Source organism: Scylla paramamosain, chromosome 30 (assembly GCF_035594125.1).
Source record: "Scylla paramamosain isolate STU-SP2022 chromosome 30, ASM3559412v1, whole genome shotgun sequence".
Taxonomy (NCBI): Eukaryota; Metazoa; Arthropoda; class Malacostraca; order Decapoda; family Portunidae; genus Scylla; species Scylla paramamosain.
The window spans coordinates 8,690,276-8,713,114 of record NC_087180.1 but is presented as its reverse complement, the minus strand read 5'-3'; the positions used below and the strand labels follow the sequence as shown (position 1 = coordinate 8,713,114).

The 22,839-nt window shown below is 40.1% G+C and overlaps 2 protein-coding genes across 3 annotated transcripts in view; one reads left to right on the top strand and one right to left on the bottom strand.

Annotated features, from left to right (window-relative positions):
* Nucleotides 1-16,576, bottom strand: part of LOC135116042 (uncharacterized) — a 246,751-nt gene extending 230,175 nt beyond the window's left edge. The window contains exon 1 of one of the 2 annotated variants that reach the window (XR_010276145.1): nucleotides 15,805-16,524. The gene's annotated coding sequence lies outside the window, so the exon portion shown is untranslated. Of the gene's footprint in view, nucleotides 1-15,804 lie in introns of both variants that reach the window. The other variant, XM_064033262.1, reaches the window with a different exon arrangement.
* LOC135116040 (uncharacterized) lies at nucleotides 6,435-7,730 on the top strand. Its single transcript, XM_064033260.1, has 2 exons — nucleotides 6,435-6,590; nucleotides 6,694-7,730. Exons 1-2 carry the CDS (start codon nucleotides 6,579-6,581, stop codon nucleotides 7,540-7,542), a joined length of 861 nt encoding a protein of 286 aa, XP_063889330.1. The 5' UTR covers nucleotides 6,435-6,578; the 3' UTR covers nucleotides 7,543-7,730.
* Nucleotides 16,577-22,839: the final 6,263 nt, after the last annotated feature.

The window sequence follows — 22,839 nt, the reverse complement described above, 5'->3', positions numbered from 1 at the left end:
GAATCGCCGCTCTTTTGATCACGGAAGGAAGAGGTGGAGTTGAACCTAATGGGGGGGGGAGAGAGAGAGAGAGAGAGAGAGAGAGAGAGAGAGAGAGAGAGAGAGGAGAGAGAGAGAGAGAGAGAGAGAGAGAGAGAGAGAGAGAGAGAGAGAGAGAGAGTGGAATCGAACGAATGCAAAGGAAATGTAAAGGACAAGAAATGGAGTTAAAGAAAATATGAAGAAAATAGGAAAAGCAAAGGAAGACGAGGGAAGGGAAGAAAACATTGTGAGAGGAATAGTGAAACAGGACAGGGGAAAAGTAAATGGGAAAGCGAATTGAGTATGGAGAAAAAAAAAGGGGAAAAAAAAAATGAAGATAAAATCGCTAATTTCGTGCATTGGTTGATAGTGAATACGAGTAACATGCTCTCTCTCTCTCTCTCTCTCTCTCTCTCTCTCTCTCTCTCTCTCTCTCTCTCTCTCTCTCTCTCTCTCTAATTAGTGCAACAGATGCGCCGAGAGAACCTAAGAAGATAAGACTAATCAAAGTCTAGGATCTGATCCCACGCTAAGCCTAACGTTGCATCAGGGAAAAACACTGGCAATAATTTTTTCCACAAATATTTTTAACAGGACGCCGTCATGGAAAACAAGAAGCTAAGGTGAAGTGAGGCAGATAAAATCTAGATATCAAAAAGCAATCATGTCAAGTACTTTTACCATCCTTGCTTCAGACTCAGTGAATTACATAATACTGTACTACAAATGTACGACCATTTCCATATATTTCCCTTCTAAAATGTTGTTTTCTAGTATTTGTTTTGTTCTGCCTGCATGTCGAAACTGTACTCATGTGCCTGAAACTGTATCTGCATAACTGTTAGTAAAAAAAAAAAGCAAGGGAGAAAATAAAATACAACAGGTGGTCTTCAAGCCATTCTCTTTTCTTCTCAGTCAAAGCAAAACACATTGCCATTCTTGTTTATACATTTGTTCCCATAGGGTTAAGAACATACAAAAAATACGGAGGCCAGTACGTGGAAAAGTGATTCAGGTTCACAAAAAAAAAAAAAATATCGAAGACCTGGGGTGAGGCTGACAATTAGTGAAGGACAACAGGTGAAGAGTACGTCGGAGATAAAAAAAAAAAAAACGGGAAAAACAAAGCGTGAGAAAAAAAAAATAAAGGGAGGGTTTACACGGGTTATTTGCTTCCATTCTCTCTCTCTTCCCCTCTGTGTGTGTGTGTGTGTGTGTGTGTGTGTGTGTGTGTGTGTGTGTGTGTGTGTGTGTGTGTGTGTGTGTGTGTGTGTGTACAAATAATTGTGTATCTCTCTCTCTCTCTCTCTCTCTCTCTCTCTCTCTCTCTCTCTCTCTCTCTCTCTCTCTCTCTCTCTCTCTCTCTCTCTCTCTCTCTCTTCATATAAGTGTGCACCTATCTTTATATCTCCACAGTCTATCCATCTCCATAGAACATTGTCAGTCTATATTCAACACCAGGGATAAAAAAGATAAGGAAGTACATATGGGGGCAGAGAATGAAATAAAAAAAGTAATAATAAATAGGCTGACAATGATTAAGAGATAGACTGAAAGGCAAAGATAGGTACACTGATTACACGGTTGAGATATTAAAAAAGAAGAAAAAATCGTGCCCAAGGATAACACATTTCCCTTCAATTCTGCAATGTTTCCTCCTCGTACATCGCACTGCAGGTATGTACGCGCGAGGATATCACGCAGAAAACATACGTGAAAGCATTACGTAATAACCCGGTGCTCGCATAACTCCGCAGCGAGGCAGGCAACAGAGTGCAACGAAAAAAAAAATGATAATAAATGAAAATAAAAAGTAGAGGGTAGAGCGAAACGTGTTATCTTTTGGAAACGTGCGATTAAATATTGTTCGAGCCACGCCACGTTCCTGCGGAATTTTTGAAACAAAACACGTAACTTGACGAGGAAAAAAAATGATATATATATATATATATATATATATATATATATATATATATATATATATATATATATATATATATATATATATATATATATATATATATATATATATATATATATATATATATATAAAGAAAATCAACAAGAAAAAAGAAAAAATCGTGAATTGTTTTAAATGTATGACACCTTACCAGTTTCAATAAGAAAAATGGCTGTTTTAAATGACCTTGTCAGATTTAATGAAAAAAAAAAAAAAATTGCAATAAGAAAAATGGCTGTTTTAAATGACCTTGTCAGATTTAATGAAAAAAAAAAAAAAATTGAAGTCACTAATGAGGATCGCAGTGTAATAGAATACATCAGGGAGAGAATATAGGTATGAAGCTGTACATCAGGGAGAGAATATAGGTATGAAGCTGTGTGTGTGTGTGTTTGTCATTCACCTACGGTCGTCTGCTGGTCACCCAGCCAGCCATTATCCTACGAAAAGAGCTCAAGAGCTCATAGTGACCGATTTTTGGGCAGGACTGAGACCACTGACACACCACACACCGGGACAACGAGGTCACAACCCCTCGAGTTGCATCTCGTACCTACTTCCTGCTAAGTGAACAGGGGCTACACATTAAAAGACTCGCCCATTTGCCTCGCCGCGCCCAGGATTCGAACCCGGGCCTTCTTGTTTTTGAGCCGAGCTTGCTAAGCACTACACTACGCGGTGTGTGTGTGTGTGTGTGTGTCCAGTCTAAACGTTCTCCCTACGCTGCCGCGGAACGATAATGACATGGAAATTTATCAATGGCAACGCTGAACGAACTCATTAAACTTGGAGGCGACTTTAATTCACCTCTGATGGTCTCGTTTAATTAGCGACAGAAACTAGCTGGTCCTGTTGATGCGAGAGGCACAATGGGACTTCGGGTGGTGAGGAGGAGGAGGACAGTTAGAGGAGGTGGTAATTAATCCCGATTTACATATCAAGAGCGAGAAAATGAATAAAATAAATAAATTAATTAATTAATTAATTAAATAAATAAATAGATAAATAAATAAATAAGTAAAGGGGCAAAAGGTTATAAGATTACATGGAAGACGCTCCAATCTATTACTCCAAAGGTGATCAAACACTTCCTAATTACCAGCAAACATGAATAAAACCAATGTGCAATGAACTTAAGTAAAAACAAAGCAAAATAAAATAAACTATTCAAATTTTGCCTTTTCTCGTCTTAGCTCGAAAAAAAAGTAATTTTCATTCTCACCACAATATCAACAATGTCATCAACAATTACCAAAGATTAAGAAGAAGTTACATAATTTCTTGTATTTTAATGGAATACAGCATTCATAGCGAAGACATTACCATCACTACTTATAGCCTTTGTCTATCGAATGTTACACTTCCCTCGTGAACACACAGGTTGACATGACAAGGTGATAGGTAAGGCTCATCGCGATGCATCAGGTGCACCTTTGAAATCACTATTATCGTTACGTTACTGATGCTAAATGTACCGTGTAATTTGATTTCTTAACTATGATAATTTTGTACGTCTTTCATAGCAATAATAATAATAATAATAATAATAATAATAATAATAATAATAATAATAATAATAATAATAATGTATGTACTATTTAGCTTGTCACATCCTTCCCCCTTAATCTTAATCTTAAAAAAAAAATTAAATGAGTAATGGCGCATTACAGATAAGCTGCTTAATGACACCAAACTGAAGAGTGATGTCGCCATTCTTCTTAGTTTAGTAGCAACTAAATACTCCAGCTCCATTTTCTTCACCCTTACAGCATTTTTTTTTTTTCCGGCGTTTTTCTTTATTTTTATTTTTGTGAAAACTAATCTTAAATGGAAATCTATACATATTCATACTTTTGTTTTCTTGATTCACTCTGCTTTATAATGCTAAGTACTGAGTAGTATTTGTGACCGGAAACTAAACTGATTATGACCTCTTTTTTATTACGCAATCGAAACAAGTTTCTTCACGTAGAAATACATTTTTGTGATGAGCCTGTTCCTTCACATCAGCTACATTTTCACACTTTGGCCATCACAAACTCGAGTCATCGTGATTCCAAACATTCGTCCAGCATTGTCATAATAAAGTTATGTTGAGCGAACATTTGTTATTGCGCTTTTAACACGTTTGAAGAAAAGAGCAAATTATATAAATTCTGATTTATTTTTCCATGATCTAAAATCTTATCTCGCTTGAGCTTGCTTCTCATGTCACTTCTTTTGGCAGGTTAATGGTTTGGTCAACTGCGCACTGTATGTGCCGTCTACAAGGCAGGGCCTTGGATCCCGGAAAGCACGCAACAGCTCTACTTCTTAGTCTCTCATTGCCTGCATGTGTACTACTCGGATTAGTCTGCTACAACCAGCCTCTCCTCGTGTCTGCTGCGATGCCAGACGCACACACTAGACAACGCTGTTTTATATCAATTAAACCCATTTTGTGGATAGATGTTCTTCTGGTATGTCTCCTTTAATTTTTGACAAAGCATTTCATGCCAAGAAATGGCCAAAATATACATGCCTGCCACAGCTTCCAAACAGTGTTAAGTTACTACCCGGGATGCTACCTCGAAACGCGCAACTCTGTCCTCTCCCCCCCACTATCTCCTCACTCTGTGCAGGCGTAAGCGGCCACCAACTACCTTGCGGCATACTACGTAGTGTTTTGTGGCTCCCCGCCCAGATTGACATCCCAACAAACGGGAATAGCCGAGACAAAGTGTCCCCCTCCCCGCCACAACACACTTCATCCACAATACAATCAACCCTCCCACTTATCTATATTTTGGGTCAAGTGCCTTACCTCTCGGTTAGAACAAGGAAAGCAACACGCGATACAAACATACGAAAGATCGAGGGAAAAAAATCGTAAGAACAAAAAAAATGCATAAACACACAAACCGCTTCACCACAAACTGCTGAAGAGATAAGATAAATAGGGGATAAAACCTTTGGGGAACATTATGATTGATGATGCTCAGTACAAAAGCACATAGGAAAGGAGCTAGAGGAGACTTAACATTATGATTGAAGGAGGAGGAGGAGGAGGAGGAGGAGGAGGAGGAGGAGGAGGAAGAGGAGGAAATCAGGAGGAAATCAGGAACAACTGAAAAAGGCAAAGGCAAGTTATCAGAGGGAGGTTGGTCACTTTTCTTGCCCTTATAATGAGCGAAGGGTTGGATGGAAGGCACTAGTGTGGTGGGGGTGGGAAGTGAAGGTACTATTAAAGTGGAGGTGTCAAGTGAGAGATATTAATGAGGTGCTGGTGAAGTGGAAGGTAATAGTGAGGTGGAAGTGAAAGGTGGAGTGGAGGATATTATTGAGGGAGGGGGAAGTGGAGTGAGAGTGGAGGCAAGGAAGTCCAGAATAAAGGTCATAAATGCTCTTATAACCTTTAACTTATTTGTATTATTTGTGTGTCTGCTCTCTCTCTCTCTCTCTCTCTCTCTCTCTCTCTCTCTCTCTCTCTCTCTCTCTCTCTCTCTCTCTCTCTCTGCTGAAGAGAGGACAGGAACCTATGATTCCTTCTACTTCCCGTCAGCAGAACCCTCCTGACGGTGAGACTTGTTAGGCGCGGCCAGGGAAAAACACGCTTGACATGTTTGCGAAACAGATGAGACGACCCGTTTTTGTTTACGCCTCAAGGTCAGCCACGCCACAGGTCTGTTTGACCATGAGACACTACTCCAGCCGCGCCACCATAACATGATTTTATTGAAATTAGATTAATATATATATTTTTTTTTAATTACTATTTTCTATTTAGTCATGAAATTTGAAGCCTGATTTTCGCAGACTTTCTTATGGGAATGAGAGGTGGTATTTTACGAATGAAGTATGGGTTTATGCTTATCGATGATCAGACATCCCTACCTTGAAAGCATCAGACAAGAGAAATGCGAACATAGAAATATAATCAATAACACTGCTGGCAACACATTTGTAGTGGTTAGGGTTTTGTTATCATGGGATCCTGCTGCTGACTCCTTTCCGCCAACTTTTAAAGATTTCTTTTTAACATTACATTATACTTTACTTTATCAAGCAAAAACAAACAGGGAAGTAACGCTGTGGGTAATGGCGTGAAGCAGGCTTGACCGATCATCTATAAACAATGCGGCGTGTTTGATTCGCCATAGTTGCTCCACACATACTATAACCTAAATCTAGATCTAGATCTAGATCTAGATCTAGAGAGAGAGAGAGAGAGAGAGAGAGAGAGAGAGAGAGAGAGAGGGGGAGGTGGGGGCGGAGGAGGAAAGCTTAAAGGGTATCAGTTATATCTGGTAGCTGAGCCGTGAAAACTAGAATCTTAGTCAGGTCATATAACAGTGTTTAGATCCTAAAGAATATCACTTAGATATACACTGGTAGAGTTTTTTTTTTTTTTCGTGGCTACTTGGAAAGTTAGCCACAAGCTCCTTATATACAATGCTGACCTTTGTCCTTAGCAGGCCTGAGTTTTAGTAACTGAATCTCAAATGGCAAAGGTTGACGCTGTGTAGCGGGGCAGTATATAAGGGCGTTCGCCACTCTTCTGCGCCAGTCGTCTCAGTAGCCGCATCTTGGAGTGCTGAGGAAGACCAGGACAGCAGCCATGAAGCTTTTGGTAAGGTTCCTCACTTGCTGGTGTTTAATGCTCTCTACTGCCAATGTGGACACCTCTTTACCGCTGGTGTCGCGGCTTTCTCATCCTCCCGTGTGACTTACAGGTAGCGTTGTGTCTGATGGCGGCGGGCGTCAGCGCCCAGTACGGGCAATCTGGCATCGTCTTTCCTGACGGAAGGCTGAAGCAATTCACCCGTGAGGAGGCTGACAACGTCGCTGAAATCGGGGAGTCTGGAGTGGTCTTTAAGGACGGATCACACAAGCAGTTTGACATGGAATTTGCTACCCTGCACAACAACCTCCCTGCCCCAGCCAGGCCAGAGCCCGTGGCCTTCGGTCCCTACAGCTACACTGGCATCGTCATGCCCCACGGCAACAACAGGCAGTTCACCCATGATGAGCACACCAACATTGTCCTGGTCGGCCCCTCAGGCGTCGTGACTGCTGACGGCAGGAACCTGCAGCTGGATCAGGAAGGCCTCCCTCTCCCACTCCGTAGGAAGCGCTCCGTGGCGCTCGAGGGCCCCTCTGGCGCGCAGTTCAGTGACGGCCAGCTGGTTCACCTTCCTGTTGGTGTGAAGATCGTCCTTGTGGGTCCCTCTGGCGCCACTCTCTCCAACGGCAACCACGTCCAGTTCCGCGAGAAGCGCAGTCCTTCTGGGGCTGTGGTTGGCCCATCCGGCATGATCACCCCGAGTGGACAGGTTATCCAATTTGCTCCAGGTGTGTCAGTCCCTGTTCATGGACCCTCTGGAGCAGTTTTCTCCACTGGCAAAAATATTCAGTACGACCGCAAGAAGCGTGCAGCACCCTCTAAGGCTGTTGTAGGAGAGAGCGGCATCATCACTCCTGGCGGACGGCTGATTCAGCTTCCCCACGATGTGCATGTGATCCTTGCGGGGCCTTCTGCAGCTCTGCTCTCCGACGGAAGCTTTGTTCAGTATGAGTTTTAATTCCATTAAAACGATGTTCTAGGGAGAAATGTTAGCAGTAGGACCTTGAATTTGTTTCCGAAGGAGACTCATTTTAGTACAATGACACAAGGGATTGTGGCTTCATGTGCTCATACACTATCACAAAAACATCATGAGATCTGATGTTCAAATATATTTCATATTATGATCAAATATTGATTACTTTATCCTTATTTTCAATCGTATGACATCATCCATTTCCTAAAATATTTGAATCACGAAAATAACCTGGAAGAAGAGATTTTATAGTTAACGGAGGAGAGGAAGGCCCAATCATGCCTTGTTTCACAAAGTGAAGTGAAGCAAGCTGGTTGTCCTGTAACCTATGCAGTCTTGAGTAGTCTGCCTCATCACAAAGCAAGATGGTATGATTCCTGAAGTTCTGAGGCACCGAAGGAGGTTCCTTGTGTCGCCTGTGACACGGGCTGAGGTGCTTCTTTGTCAAGACAGGCAGCAGCCCACCACCGCCCACACCTCCGCCCGGTAACATAACTAACTTATATAAAGATATTGTGTACCTAAGACAAACTTAGCGAATATAGTTGCAAAGGATTCATGAAAGTTGTAGGGATCATTTAAATTTCCTAAATCAAATGCACATATACGATGCATATCAGGGCAAATGGATAAGATGCCTACGAAGACAGTAGCACACAAATGGACAGGGACATGCACACATACAAGGACGCGCGCGCACACATACACATACACACACATGAAAAAAAAGGACAAACATGTCAATATCTGACATATGAACGAAAAAAGAAAAAAATCAAATCGCAGAGCTGTCTGTGTATACATAGCACAATGTACTCAGACGGCTGGCATCCCGGACGCCCATCGCCCCTCCCCACCTTTCCCAACCCCCCATGCCGCTGTCTTAAATTCAACGACCGCACCGACTTTTTGGCTAAGTGAGTATCGGCACTTGAGGCTACGAGTTAAGTTTCCCTGGAGAATGCTGACGTGCTAACCATTCGCGGCTTATTGTGTGTCCGTCAATATGTAGACACTCTGAGGGCCAAAAATTCGAATCCCTACAGCTTTCATTATTCCTTATTAAGTAGCTTTTCCTTTTATGAATTTTCCGGATAAAAAGCTGTAGTGTTGCGTGTTCTAGACGAAGAAAAGAGTTGGTTACCCATGTCTGAATCGTATTTTTATCATATTACTGCAGGAGAAAAAAAAATGTAGGCTGTTTACGAATACTGAAAAAAAAAAAGTTACCAAAAAACAAAGCTTCCCTAGAAAATAAGTATTACTAGAATTCCTGCATTATAATAATTATAATAATAATAATAATAATAAATGATTATTATTATTATTATTAGTCATTATTATTACTTTATAATTATTATTATCATTAGTGTTGTTGTTGTTATTATTATTATTATAATTATTTCAGTTATTCACTTTTTCTCCGCCAATATCGCATAAAATTGCTTCTACTCCTCCTCCTCCTCCTCCTCCTCCTCTTCCTCCTGCTGCTCTATATTGCATTCTGGGATTCTACATGTAAGAGAGAATTGCGAAACAGAAGTATAAAATATAAGTAATTATATAATGCTATCTTTTAATACAGAAGTCAGAAGAAATTTACATTACCCAAAGGACTCAGGAATACAAAGTGGCACACGACGTATGTGTATGTATATGTATATACATATGTATATAAGTATGTATATGTGTATATGTAAATGTTTGTATGTATATGTACGTATGTATATGAATGGGAACTGAAAGAGGAAGCGGATGCAAACAAGTGCATGAATCAACCTGTAGAAGGTCGTCTGTGTGTGTGTGTGTGTGTGTGTGTGTGTGTGTGTGTACGAAAATTAGAGACAAATTTAAATACAGTAGAAAATCATTAACGATTTACCACTTAAGCTTTCATCACACTTAACTACACTTAGCTGCACCACAAAACCAATAGTGTCATCAGGTACAAATACCACCGAAAACATTTTACTTAATTCTTATGCTTGAGTACAGAAAGAAAATACCTTCCTTTAATAAAAAAAAATAAAAAAACAATAGCAGATAAATGATTTGGCTACAAACTAACATCAATTGATAATAGAGACTAGAGTACAGAGACGCCCTGGAGGAAAAAATAATGCAGTAAAGTAATGTGTACCTCCTTAACTGGGCGCTCACCTCTCTAATGAACAAGAGCTCAGAATAAACACAATGGAAATCTGGCGAAATAAGCAAAGCAGATCACAACTATTAATTAACACGTTAACGACGATGCAATCTACGTGTAAGGTGTAAAGTGTTGGTGGTGGTGTGTGTGCTACCAAGGCAAGCAGGCACTGGTCCACATGCTCCAGCCTTTGCGAAAAAAAAGTTGATTTTGATAAGGGTCACAGCAAAGTAGTATTTTCGCTCCGCCATCTGCATATTCTTGTTCTTGCTATGTTTTTACTTCTCTCTTTCTTTTTTTCTTCCTTTCTTGCTATTATCCTCCCTACTCCCTACTCGACATCTTGAGTTATTTTTTTCTTTTATTCTTCCTTTCCTCCCCTTCACCTATTTCAAATGTATTCTTTTTTCATTTACTTTTTTCTCCTACGAACCCATCTAAATGGTTTTGCATTTTTTCTTTTTTTCTCTTATACACGCACCTCAACTGCTTTTTTCCTTCCCTTTTCTTTTTTTTTTTTTTCTCCTGCCAAACTCAACTGTTCTCGATACCTCATTCCTTTCTCCTTTACCTGTATCCTTTACTTAAAATTTACTTTCCATTTCTCTTCCCTTCTTCCTTGTCTCCTGCTAATTCCTCTCAATTTTTCCATTTCCTTTCCCTTTTTTTCCGTTTTTTCTGCTTCTTGATCTTGACTGCTTTCCATTTTTCCTTCACTTCCCTTCATTTCACTCATGTTTTAAATCTATCTCAGCTGTTTTCCCAGTTCATTCACCCTTTCATCATCGCCCTTGTAACCACCACTTTCACCCCAAAAACGGTATCAAACTTTGTCAGTCAATAAGGTTCTAGTCTTTATCCAAACTGGTCCGCCTACAAACCTGTTTTCACGACTGAACATCCCTGGAGACCTGTTCCCACGTAAGAATATCCTTAATTAGTACCTGAACTAATTCCAAGACTATCAAGGAGACAAAAATACCCAGAAGGACACGTAAATTTTTCTCACTTTACTAACCCATAACAATTACCTTTTCTGATCACTACCTGCAAACGAGATTAAATTATTGGCACCTGCTCTTACGTCTCCATTGAAGGACATAAATCAATGTTGCTACAAATATGACTCGGCAACGCTCCCTCCCTTTACCTCACCTGTGATTTTCCTAAGCCAACGTAAATTACGACAGGTGTGATTGTGTTATTAATGGCCGGATCTTAAACCTGACACGTAACGGGTAATTTATGGGAGGAGGAGGAGGAGGAGCAGGAGGAGGAGGAGGAGGAGCAGGAGCAGGAGCAGGAGCAGGAGCAGGAGGAGGAGGAGGAGGAGGAGGAGGAGGAGGAGGAGGAGGAGGAGGAGGAGGAGGAGGAAGAGGAGGAGGAGGTAACGAAGAAGAAGAACAACAACAAAAAGAAGAAGAAGAAGAAGAAGAAGAAGAAGAAGAAGAAGAAGAAGAAGAAGAAGAAAGAAGAAGAAGAAGAAGAAGAAAAGAAAAAAGAAAGAAAAAGAAAGGAAAAATAATAAAAATGACAAGAAGAAAAGAAAAACTGCAATGATAGACAAAAATACGTTAAGATACGAAGCGTTAAAGGGAAAGGCAAGAAGATTGTGGGAAGAAAAAATATATAAGGAAATGGAGAAGAAAGACATCATATACGTAGGTAAAGGAGGACGAAGGTGAGAAGAACGATGGACAAGAGATCGAAAAATAGGCAAAGTGATTATAGTTTTTCTCTTCCATCTATTCAGCAATAATTATAATAACTTCAGTACGTAGAGCCCAACACGTCAGAATTTGAAGCAAAGAACAAAAAGAAACAGTAATCTTGATAAAAACTGAACACCCGTACGCGGAAATGCTGCATAGAAGCCCTAGAAGGAAAAAAATACAGAATCCGCTACATGATGAATAATAGACAAAGAAAACGTGTTGTGGTCTGAGGTGTAGGGCGAGATAGCACCAAACCAGTATCTCTCTCTCTCTCTCTCTCTCTCTCTCTCTCTCTCTCTCTCTCTCTCTCTCTCTCTCTCTCTCTCTCGTTATGGCGTTCCCTGATGATTTCCGTTAGGGATAAAATGTTTCAGATTTCAATATTCTTCAACATTGGTGCCATGGATCCGATCAAGAACAAGCCATTCCACGCTCACGCTGAAAGATGCTCTTATACCCAGGCTGGATATATTGTAGAGGTGATACGCGCGACGGACAAACCGATTTGGCGTTTTTGACGATATTAAGAACTTTGATGATAATGTAATGAAAACAATACTGCAAAAAATAGCAATAATAGTAACCGACTACTATATAATAATGATATAAAGATAAAAACGCAAAAACGCACAAGAGAGAGAGAGAGAGAGAGAGAGAGAGAGAGAGAGAGAGAGAGAGAGAGAGAGAGAGAGAGAGAGAGAGAGAGAGAGAGATCCGTGATCTTCTGTCAACACAATAAAATAATACACTTGAAAACTTTCACTCCACATGATCTTTTCTTCCTCCATCGTCACCTAAAGTAGTGTTAATGTGTTATATCGTTCACTCGCACTTCACTACTCAGTCATCTCTCTATCCTCGTCTTTCACTCGCGACAAAGGTGCTAGTTACTAAGTTTCTATCCAATCAACTGATAACGATTTTCCTTGGACTTTCTAAATGATCTAGTGCGAATTAAGAAAATAAATTTGAAAGATAAGACATCAAAAGCAGTAATCTAGCAGTTCAAAGCCTTAATGATTGTACTTATTTTTGTTCAATAAAATCGTCAAGGATTATTCAAATGAAATGTCAAGTGTCACTACCAACAGTAGCCAAAGGGCTCGTGTTGAGGCGATAAATCTTGTCGGGCTGTAGTGTTGCAAGGGATTGTTTTGCAGTTTCTCGTGTTGAAATATTTCCAGTGATGGTGTTCATGTATTAATGTTGTAAGACTGGGTTGCATAATTTATTGTTGCAGAGTTTGTAGTGTTGGGGCATCTAGTGTTCTCAGGCTGCTAGTGCTGTGTTGCGTATTTTGTAGTACTAACGCATATAGTATTGTTGTCAGTGTGTTAGTGTTGTACGAGTTTGTATTACATTGTTTGTAGTGTTAAGATGTCTTGTGATGTGAGGCTGGAAGTGTTGCCTGAGATAATACTGCTGAGTTTGAAGCGTTGAAATATATGTCGTTTCGAGGTTATTAGTAATGTAAGAGTTTGCAAAAGTATGTTGCAGATTTGTAGTTTTGAATCGTTTAAGTGTTGTCAGGGGATTTGTGCTAAGTCTCTAGTGTTGCCAGGCCCGCACCAGTTGTTGTTATCTGATCCGCCCAAGTGATGCACCGTTACCAAACACGATCCACGCGTGATGAAGGCAAACAAACTCGCCACGTTCAAGGACGCTTGGGGTCGTGATGCAAAAAAGCTCTCACAAAAATGTCACCAACACGTCTTGTGATATTTGAGATTATGCGCTAGTCTACATTTTCTGACTGTATAATTTTTCTGACCATGTGCTTGTTGACTTTTATTTAGAGCCTTGTCTAGGGAATTACAGCACACAAGTTAGCAGATGACATAACGGGCCAGACTCCTGCTGTTGCGTGTCAAGGGCGCTTTAGGAGAGCAAAAAATATATCGCTGTCTTCACGTTTGTCAGACAGGGCAGAAGATTTTGGAAGAAAAAATGGTACCAAATAATAGCTTGGGAATAATTGGCGTATGATTAAACCGAAATCTGAAAGAAAATAAAAAAATAAATCCCACAAGAAAAAAAAAAGGCATACGAGTACATATATGTTATTTGAATAAATGGCATAGAAATAATGACAGAAAAGAATGACACGAGAGAAAAAAGAGACGAATAGTTACATGTGAAAAAATAAAAAAAACATCACAAGGAAAAATGGTGAGGGAAAAATGACACGGCAATGATCATCACAAGTGTATATATATATATATATATATATATATATATATATATATATATATATATATATATATATATATATATATATATATATATATATATATATATATATATATATATATATATATATATATATATATATATATATATATATATATATATATATATATGAAAAAAAATGTCACCGAAGTATATGGCACACAGATGAATGGCAAAAGAGGCATCGTATAAGAAAAGTTCACAAAAAAAAAAATAGCGCAAAAAAAATTATGAAAACATCACTTGAAAATAAATCAGAAACGTTAGGGTATCACTTTGTTACGTTTGGTTCGGAAATCTTACTAGAATTCTCAAACACTTTAACAAATTTCATCATAGTTATCTTTTACTCTGAAGAACGTGTCATTCCTTTCCTTTCATTCATTTATTTTTCCTACATTCGCCAAGCAGAGTGTGGGTGTTTGTCTAGCCGAACACGGAACCGCAGCTGTGGTGATCCGCGGCTGGAATGGCGATGCTGGCATGTGTTCCATTTATCATGAACTAACTCTCACCTGTTATAAATTTTTTCATGACTTGTGAATGACAAAGTAGTAATGCCACACCACCACCACTGGGAACCAGTTGTGCTAATCCAGATTAAGGATTATATTGCGCCAAAAGCTATTTGCATGCAGTACTATTACACATAGACTCCAAGGTAAGGAAAGCAGACCATTATAACAATATACATTTCTGGAACATTAATTACCTCTAACACAATTTTGATCTTATTCGAGGTAATTCACTCAGCTTGCCTGATCACTCGTCTGAGTAATATTAATTGCAAGCTTTGATGTGCTGCAAGTACTCTCGCTGTGTCATATTGTATCAAGTTCTTATCATGTATGATATTAGCGCGGCATAATTAATTAGTGCTTTGGCGCAGGTGGGACGTGTGGCGATGCATGGACTTGTGCACAACAGTACGAGTTATTCTGCCTACTATACGGCAACGACGTGGACGCCAATTTACACCAACATAACTATTTATATTATTCCATTTATAGGTGGGTACGAACAAGCAACAGCATAGGTGCGAGAAAAGATCTAAGGGAGAGACAGACAACACTTCCATCATGTTCTAATCCATGGGATGGTAGGTGACTTGCCAGACAGCTTTTTGTTAACACATTTATTTTATCTAGTTTTCCACCCACCCACACACACACTGTGTTGTTATTTGCGACAAGATGTACTTCTAGCTTCATTTGGTGCATTAAGCTATATACAATTACTGTGGGACCGATTTTCCTGGGGATGAAAAGTCTGCTCCTCATTACCAATAGTTTGCAACTCAATCTCAGGTACAACACAGGATGGCTCCCGGTAGAGGCATTGGCACATCAACCTCAGATCTCTATGCGATACGAGTGTGCCATCACTGCACCACCACTTCTTCGGTGGATGAGGTACGAGGTATCCTTGGTGGGAGGATGGCGGCTCAAGGACATATGGGTGATGGATGTTATGGGAAGGTGACATGGAAATCAAGATAGTTACGCTGTGAGCCGGAGGCAGACGGAGGCGAGGTATCAGTAAGAGTATTTATATTTATGTGACGAGAAGTATGTCAGTTTGTGGAGTAGCGGGGAGAGCTGAGTGCGAGCCGGAGGGCGGGAGCAGGGCTGAGTGTTGCTGAGAGGCAGCCGGGAGTGCAGACAGTGACAAAAACTGTTGTACTGTAATACAGCTCACCAGAGCAATTGAGTTTTCATTATACCACAATTCATCTCGATGCAATACAGGAAAGAAATGCATAAAAAGCGGGCTTTCTATAAAAGTAGTGCTGGATGACGTCACGTCACGAACACGAGGCAGAGGCATGGCAGTACCACCGCTCTAAGGCGGAGGCTGCCAGCTATTGCCAAGTCCCACAATTTCTAGTGCAGCCTAGCGTTCCCTTACAGACCAAAACTAATATCGCAGGGTAAACTTCCTCTCATCCACGGAATATAAAGGGTGAATCATTGCTTTTAAGAAATGGTAAAATGAAGAAAATTTATGGAATCACTAACCGGCAACAATTGTTTGCCCGCAGGTGAAGCAGCCATCACGTGCCTGCCTCTTGGTCCTCGTGTTGGTCCATGTTACACTACGCCTTCACAGCACACATACATATATTATTGAAATTATAGGTACTTGCCACACCTGCAGGGCCTCGGTGGGATGCGTCCGTCAGGGGCGTATTCGCGGCTCGCCCACAAACGATAGTCAGGACTCGCGGACATACAGTCCACACGGCGGCTGATGCAGCACGATTCTAAGGAAGCGAGAGCGGCGGTGCTCCAGATGATTCAGTCTAATGCTTCATAACACTTCGAGATGGTCAATACAACATCTCGCTTCTACATAAACAATGTGAAAAGAAATTTTATTTATTTTGTAACTAAAATATCCTTAACGTTCCTAATCAATGTTACAGAGGTGAAGTATCACTCGTTTACACAAGACGTCTTCTGCAGGCCTGCGACACGATTACGAATCATCAAGTCCTGACTCGATACCTCAACCCAATACACCAAGCGCAGGACGGTTAAATTCCAAAGCTCCTCATTCCCCCTTGTGAGTTTCTCGATAAATGGATATCAAGCGAAGGGATTCTCGCCAAACTGAGTGTCAAAGACAACCAAATGCGCTACAATGACGATGCTCTTGTGACATTACTGGAACTTAAATAGATATTATGAGAACTAAGAATGTCTAGCAATAAAGATGAAATCATGAGGCTTCCACTTTTTGTGAGTTGAGATTCAATTTACTGTTGCTGGTGTTTGCTCTACTACTACTACTACTGTTACTACAACTACTACTACTACTACTACCACTACTACTACGACGGCTTCGCTGCGACTAATGCGACTACGACTACTAATATTTTAATTTTTATTATATTTTTGCCTATCGTGATTCATCTTAACTTTCGACGTCTACAAGAAGATAATCTTAAATAGAATCAAGAATGTTGCAAAGATTTCCCAAGATGTCCTGTCCTCGCCTCGGAAATAAGCGTATTTTGTGCCCATCTCATTTTTGTTCTTCTCTAGCCTTCCACTTCTCTATTCTTCCCTCGCCACTTCTCCATTCCGTAAGTTATCTTTGCCTTCCTTTTGCTCACATCCTCCTAACAATTCTGCTACTTTCTGTTTTGGAATGAAGATTTATATTGAAGAGATGCTCATTATGTTCTTTCCTTCTTTTTCTTTGCATGTCTTTTTATCATAATTTTGTTTCCTCCGCCTATGCATATGTTGCTAAAAAACAACCACCATCACCATCACCACCACCACCACCACCACCACCACCACCACCACCACCACCAACAACAATAACAACGATAACAACTGGCTGGATGAAAAAAAAAAAATCATTATTCCATCATATTTTTTTTTTTCTCTCGGGGTCCGTAAAGGAGAAGGAAAAAAGTACCTGCATTAGGAATAAATGAGTGACTGTTGGTGGTCTTTTTCATTCCATAAATGAATGACAATCAGGTTGGTAATAGCAAAGATTACCATCCCATTATATTTCTGGATTTCCCTCGCTCCTCCAAAAATGAACTAGAGATATGTTATAAATATTAATGGATTGCAGTTATTTATTTATTTATTTTTCAGCTTTATTAGGTTGATGCCCTGTTTTTTTTTATCATTTTCCACTTTGTTATTTATTCTTTTCCAGCTTTGTAAATTAGCCATATATTTTTTCTATTTTCTTTAGAATGTTACCGGTTGTTCATTTTTTTCTTTTTTTTTTTTTCGTTTCAGTTCTGTGAGTTTGTTAATATATTTTTTTTCAGTTATGATTTTTTTTTTCGTTTTTGTCTACTTTTTCAGTTTTCTGTTTTTTTTTTATACATTTCTTACATTTTTTGTAATCTGTTTTGTCAGTTGTAATTAAGTCACTTTTGATCCTTTTTTTTTTTTTTTTATTTATGTGGGTTTACTATTAGTTTTTCAGTTTTTGTGAGTTGATTTCCTACCTTATTTTTTTTTTGTATAATTTTGAACTTTTGATGTTGCTCTCACTGTTTTCTCTTGTCTTTTTCCCCAGGTGCAAGCTTTCATCATCCATTTACAAGAGGTGCTCCTGGTACACTTACGTTTCCTTTCCTTATTTATCGTTTCCTCCCTCGGCGTAACCTCTTCAGTCAGATAAGTCATCCTGAAATTCTTTCACAGCCTTCCAAACATCAGTGAACTTTGCTCCCACGAGGTTCTCTCACTCACTCCAACTCAATATTTCTCAACAACAAACACCTACATACTTTATGTGTGATTTCCTCAAATTTATTTTCTTCTCTTTTACGCGTGTTTTCTTCCTTCTTGATAATAAAGCTCCTCCTTTTTCACTTTCTTTCCCTCATCCTACTTATATCCCTTCTCTTTCTCCATCACCTCCATCTTCTCCTCCTCCTCCTCCTCCTCCTCCTCCTCCTCCTCCTCCTCCTCCTTCTCTTCTCCTTTCTCCTCCTACTTCTTAACGTGGGCCAATGCATAACATTTTCTCGTTGGGTTGTTAAAGAGAAGATGGAATATTTCACTGCTCTGAGAGACTCTCCCGTGCATCTGCAGGGAGAAACAGAGGGATGGGGAAATAATGTCACACTAGCGAGGATAAAGTATATTGGTGTTATAACAACTGAAAAGAAAATAGTACGAATTGTGGTAAAGAATGAAAACGTTGACTGAGAAAAAGTGTAAATTCCCGCAAAAAAGAATAGTTTTTGTGTAACAGTGAAAAAAGAACTTCGTGTTTTTTTTAAATTTTTTTCTATTCTCTATCCTCATAGTAAATATAAAAGTTATCTACGATTTTTCAGACTCCAATGAATGAGTGAGGGAATCGCACCCTGTTAACAATTGAGCATCGACTCAAGGGTTAACATAAAATTTTGTACTAATACGTCCGTATATTATATATATAAATGACCTCTTCCGCAAAAGCTGAATATTCGAATAACGTATAGAAAATAGCTTGACTTTTTATCTTTACATTTTTGGAGGTGGAAGCAACAAATAACACTTTGTTTTTGACTTCATTTATTTTGTAACCTTTAACCATTTCCACATTGTGTAAATAAAGGTGGGAAAAACAGCGCGTTTTACTTTGTATTCTTTTATATTTTCTCTTTGTTCACGGATGACAACAAGGGCACGTGCTTCTTCTCTTCTCAAGTGACACAAGAATGTAGTACTCCTGTCTGGAGCTCCATTGTTGCCTGTAATACGTGTATTTGTCCAGGTGTGTGTGTGTGTGTGTGTGTGTGTGTGTGTGTGTGTTTCCTATGTGGAGATAATTATGTCAATATTCCTTCATTTGTTTCTTTACACTTAGCCCCACATGTTGCCGGATCCACTCCCCTCCCTCGTCCCCAGACCCAGTAGGCCCCGGACTTAGTTCAGTACACACCCTCGTCCCTTCCCTTTGCCTCTCACTCCTTGTCATTTGGCAAGTACGTATACTATCGTTGACATACCACCTTATGTAGCCCGCCTGTTCTCGTGGTACACGGCTGAGGATTTTTTTTTTTTTTTGTATACCCCCCTCTTTCTCTCTCTCTCTCTCTCTCTCTCTCTCTCTCTCTCTCTCTCTCTCTCTCTCTCTCTCTCTCTCTCTCTCGTTATGGCAAAGAGAACAAAGCATATTTATTCTATGCACAACACCTTCGTCATTTCCTCCTTATCTTCCTCCTAATCCTACCTCCTGCTCTACCTACAGCAACATCCTACACAAGGAGAGTCAACAATCAGCCAAAACACTCACAAATTTAACCAATCATGACTCATTATTTTGAACACAAACAACAAATATTTACTCCGCATATTCCTCCCAGACGTAAACACTTGGATGAAATGAGAAGTGAGACTCCTTATTGCGTTCCATTCACCTCCTTCACGATCGGGACAGGGCATTATTTAACACGCTGAAGGAGAGCATCGTTTGCCGCGGATCGCCTGTCGTGGGATCGTCCAAGGATCGTAGGAAGGAAGAATGGAGCGTGATTAATGGCCTGAGTCTTGGAGCGTGATGCGAGTCTCGAGATCCCAGCGACAAGGGCCAGACGCGATGCAAAGAGCTATATGACGGGCCATTTGCTTGTTAATCTCGCGAAGTGGTGGTGGTGGTGGTGGTGGTGGTGGTGGTGGTGGTAGTGGTGGACGGTGAAAAAAGTGTAATTGCAAAGTCTTCATAGAGAGGAAAATTTAATCCCATCGTCGTCCTGTGTGAAGCATTTACTCGTACTCGTAATATCTTTGATATTTTTTATTGATATCCTTGTGATATTATTCTGCGTCTCTCTCTCTCTCTCTCCCTCCCTCTCTCTCTCTCTCTCTCTCTCTCTCTCTCTCTCTCTCTCTCTGGAAATTAGGTGTAATGCTTACATTAGGTTGGGTTCACTGACCGAGTTAGTGAGAGGGAAAAAGAAAAAAAGAAAATGAAAAAATTCCAGAGCAAGCACCATACAGGGCAAAAAATAAATTCAGGCACTATACACACACCCACACTGGCAGACTCGCACACCCAGACTCTCACTTAGGAAGCCCCGCCACTCACACACACACACACACACACACAGATAAAAGAAACGCACATACATACACACACACACACACACACACACACACACACACACACACACACACACACACACACACACACACACACACACACACACACACGAAAGTGACAATAACACTACTAAACAAGAAATAAGAACTAGGGAAATACAATTCTAAACAAAAATATTGCAACAACTCAGACAGAAGTGGACGCATGTTGGAAAGGCCAATCCATCATGTCCCTGTCACTTCCTATTCCCTAACAGCACTTTCCTATCAGCTCACGAAACCACTCCATCAAATCACATTCACATCACAATCACTCTACTGAGCCAAACCTCCATCAACTCCCTTACTTAGAACACTTCAACGACGCTACCTTCGTATTCTAATTAACACCAAACCATTCCATCAAACTTCCACCCCTGAGAAACCCCCCTTGCCCTTCATCCCTTTCCTTTTCGAGACTACTAAAGACCATCATTGCATTCTAACACTTCCTTATCACAGATCTTCCTTATCCTGAGAGTAGCGTTGCAGCGCCAGGATGGTATCTGCCAAGGGACTAACGGGCCCATGTTTTGATAGACGTCTAATTGTACTGCGCCAACCCCAAGGCGCTGACTAAATGAGTCAGAGAGACGCCTCCCATTCATCTGACTAAGACAAATGTCTCCACCTTGGGCGACGAGAGAGAGAGAGAGAGAGAGAGAGAGAGAGAGAGAGAGAGAGAGAGAGAGAGAGAGAGAGAGAGAGAGAGAGAGAGCGTGTTCATTGCCACGGAAAAGAGACAGAAGCAGGTTCTTAGTACGCTGTGTCCTCGTAATAGGACAAAACTTGTTCCGGAGACGTTCTAGGTCTCTGAATGGGAGGCGTCGAGGAGCCAAGTTCGCCTATGAGGGAGGCTGATGAACACAAAAGGGCCGGTGGTCCCAGTGAGAGCCGCTCTGAAGGTTTGGCCCAGTTCCCCAGTTACTCATCAAGGCAAGAGAGTGACGATGGGAGGAAACCCATTTATTGCCACAAAATGATAATGGTAACACCCTCTTTCCTTATCTCCTTCTCTTTCCCTTTTCCTTTATCCATCCCTCTGCTTCCCTGTCATTTCCTCGGCTCTATTTTATCACCTCATCTTTCTTCTTCTGTCAGTTCATTCTTCCTCCGTTTCATCTTTTTACGTTCCTTACTTGCCTTATGAAAGACTGGGAAATAAACTTTTTAGCATTTATATATTCGTGAAATTAGAGATAAAATATTTATGACACTAAAATGGAGTATCATAAGAAATTGGTACAATCAAGGTGAACTTTGTTAGGATCAAGTGGCGACGTCAGTTACCTATTCTATAAACCTGCCATGCATAATGAACAACTGACCACGCACCAACGCAGCTCTCGGGAAAACTATCATAACCAGATTTGTCAGTAAATAAATGTGGACTCCTTTGGTATGAAGTTTGGCATAATGTTAGTGAATATAATACTAAACGAGAAGCGAATTGAAACACACAGCAGGATACGGAGAGTGAAGAAAACAAATCACCTGACTAGAAAACAAGGAACACACGAAGAAAAATGCGAAAAGTTATCTTTGGTGGGATAAATACAGTACTAAACGACAAGCGATTTCAATACACTAAAGGATACGGAGAGTGAGGAAAACAAACCACTGAACAAGAAAACGGGAAACACATGAAGAAAATGCGAAAAGTTTTCTTGGCAAAAATTCAGAAACAAAAGTAAGTCACGTACAAAGGAAATAAACAAGAGTGTCGGGAAGGAAACACCAGCAATGGGAAGTAATGTGTTAAGAGGACGAGGCGGAGGAACAAGGAGGCGAGTGATTAAAGACGCACCCTTGAGGACAAGTTTTACGATAAATTTTCCCATCCTACCTCACACTTCCTACCCCTCCTTCATCCATTCCTCATGGGTCCCTAGCGAGTAGAGGCGCTCCCCATTCTCCCATTCCATTAATTAACAGAACAATAAAACGACACCCCACCATTTACACTCAACAGAACGTAACCACTTTCCGGCAACGTTTTTCCGCCCTCATCTTATCTTCCTTTTTTCCTCCTTCTCTTTTTTCCTTCCTCTCTTTTCCTCTTCCGTGGGGACACCTCAGTGACGTGGAACAGTAACTTGTAAAATTTTTCTTAAATCAACGTGGTAGAAAGTGCCGAGAATACTTCACTATCTTTTTTTATTCTAGTATTGAAAAATGCATGTGATGTACGTGTGCATAAAATCTTTCACTGCACTTCATTATAAAGGTGAAAATGGTAAGCGATTTATAGAGACTATCTTTTATTTTGCTTTTTAAAGGTATGGCAATAAAAAGGACAAAAAAATATATACGAAAGTGCAAAGAAACCCTTATCATATTTCTAAGTCAAAGAATAAAAATGTGTGAAGTACACAGAAGAGTGAAAAGTCCTTTATTATATCCTTGAATATATGTGCTACACTTATATGTGAAAACAAAATCATAGTTGTTTGGCTTATGTGCTGAAAACGGAAACATGGAATAAATAAAAGCTAAAAGAAATCTATCCCTATTTTTCTATTTTATATGGAACATTAAAAAAAGATGTTTACAATATTAAAAATAAAGAATGATT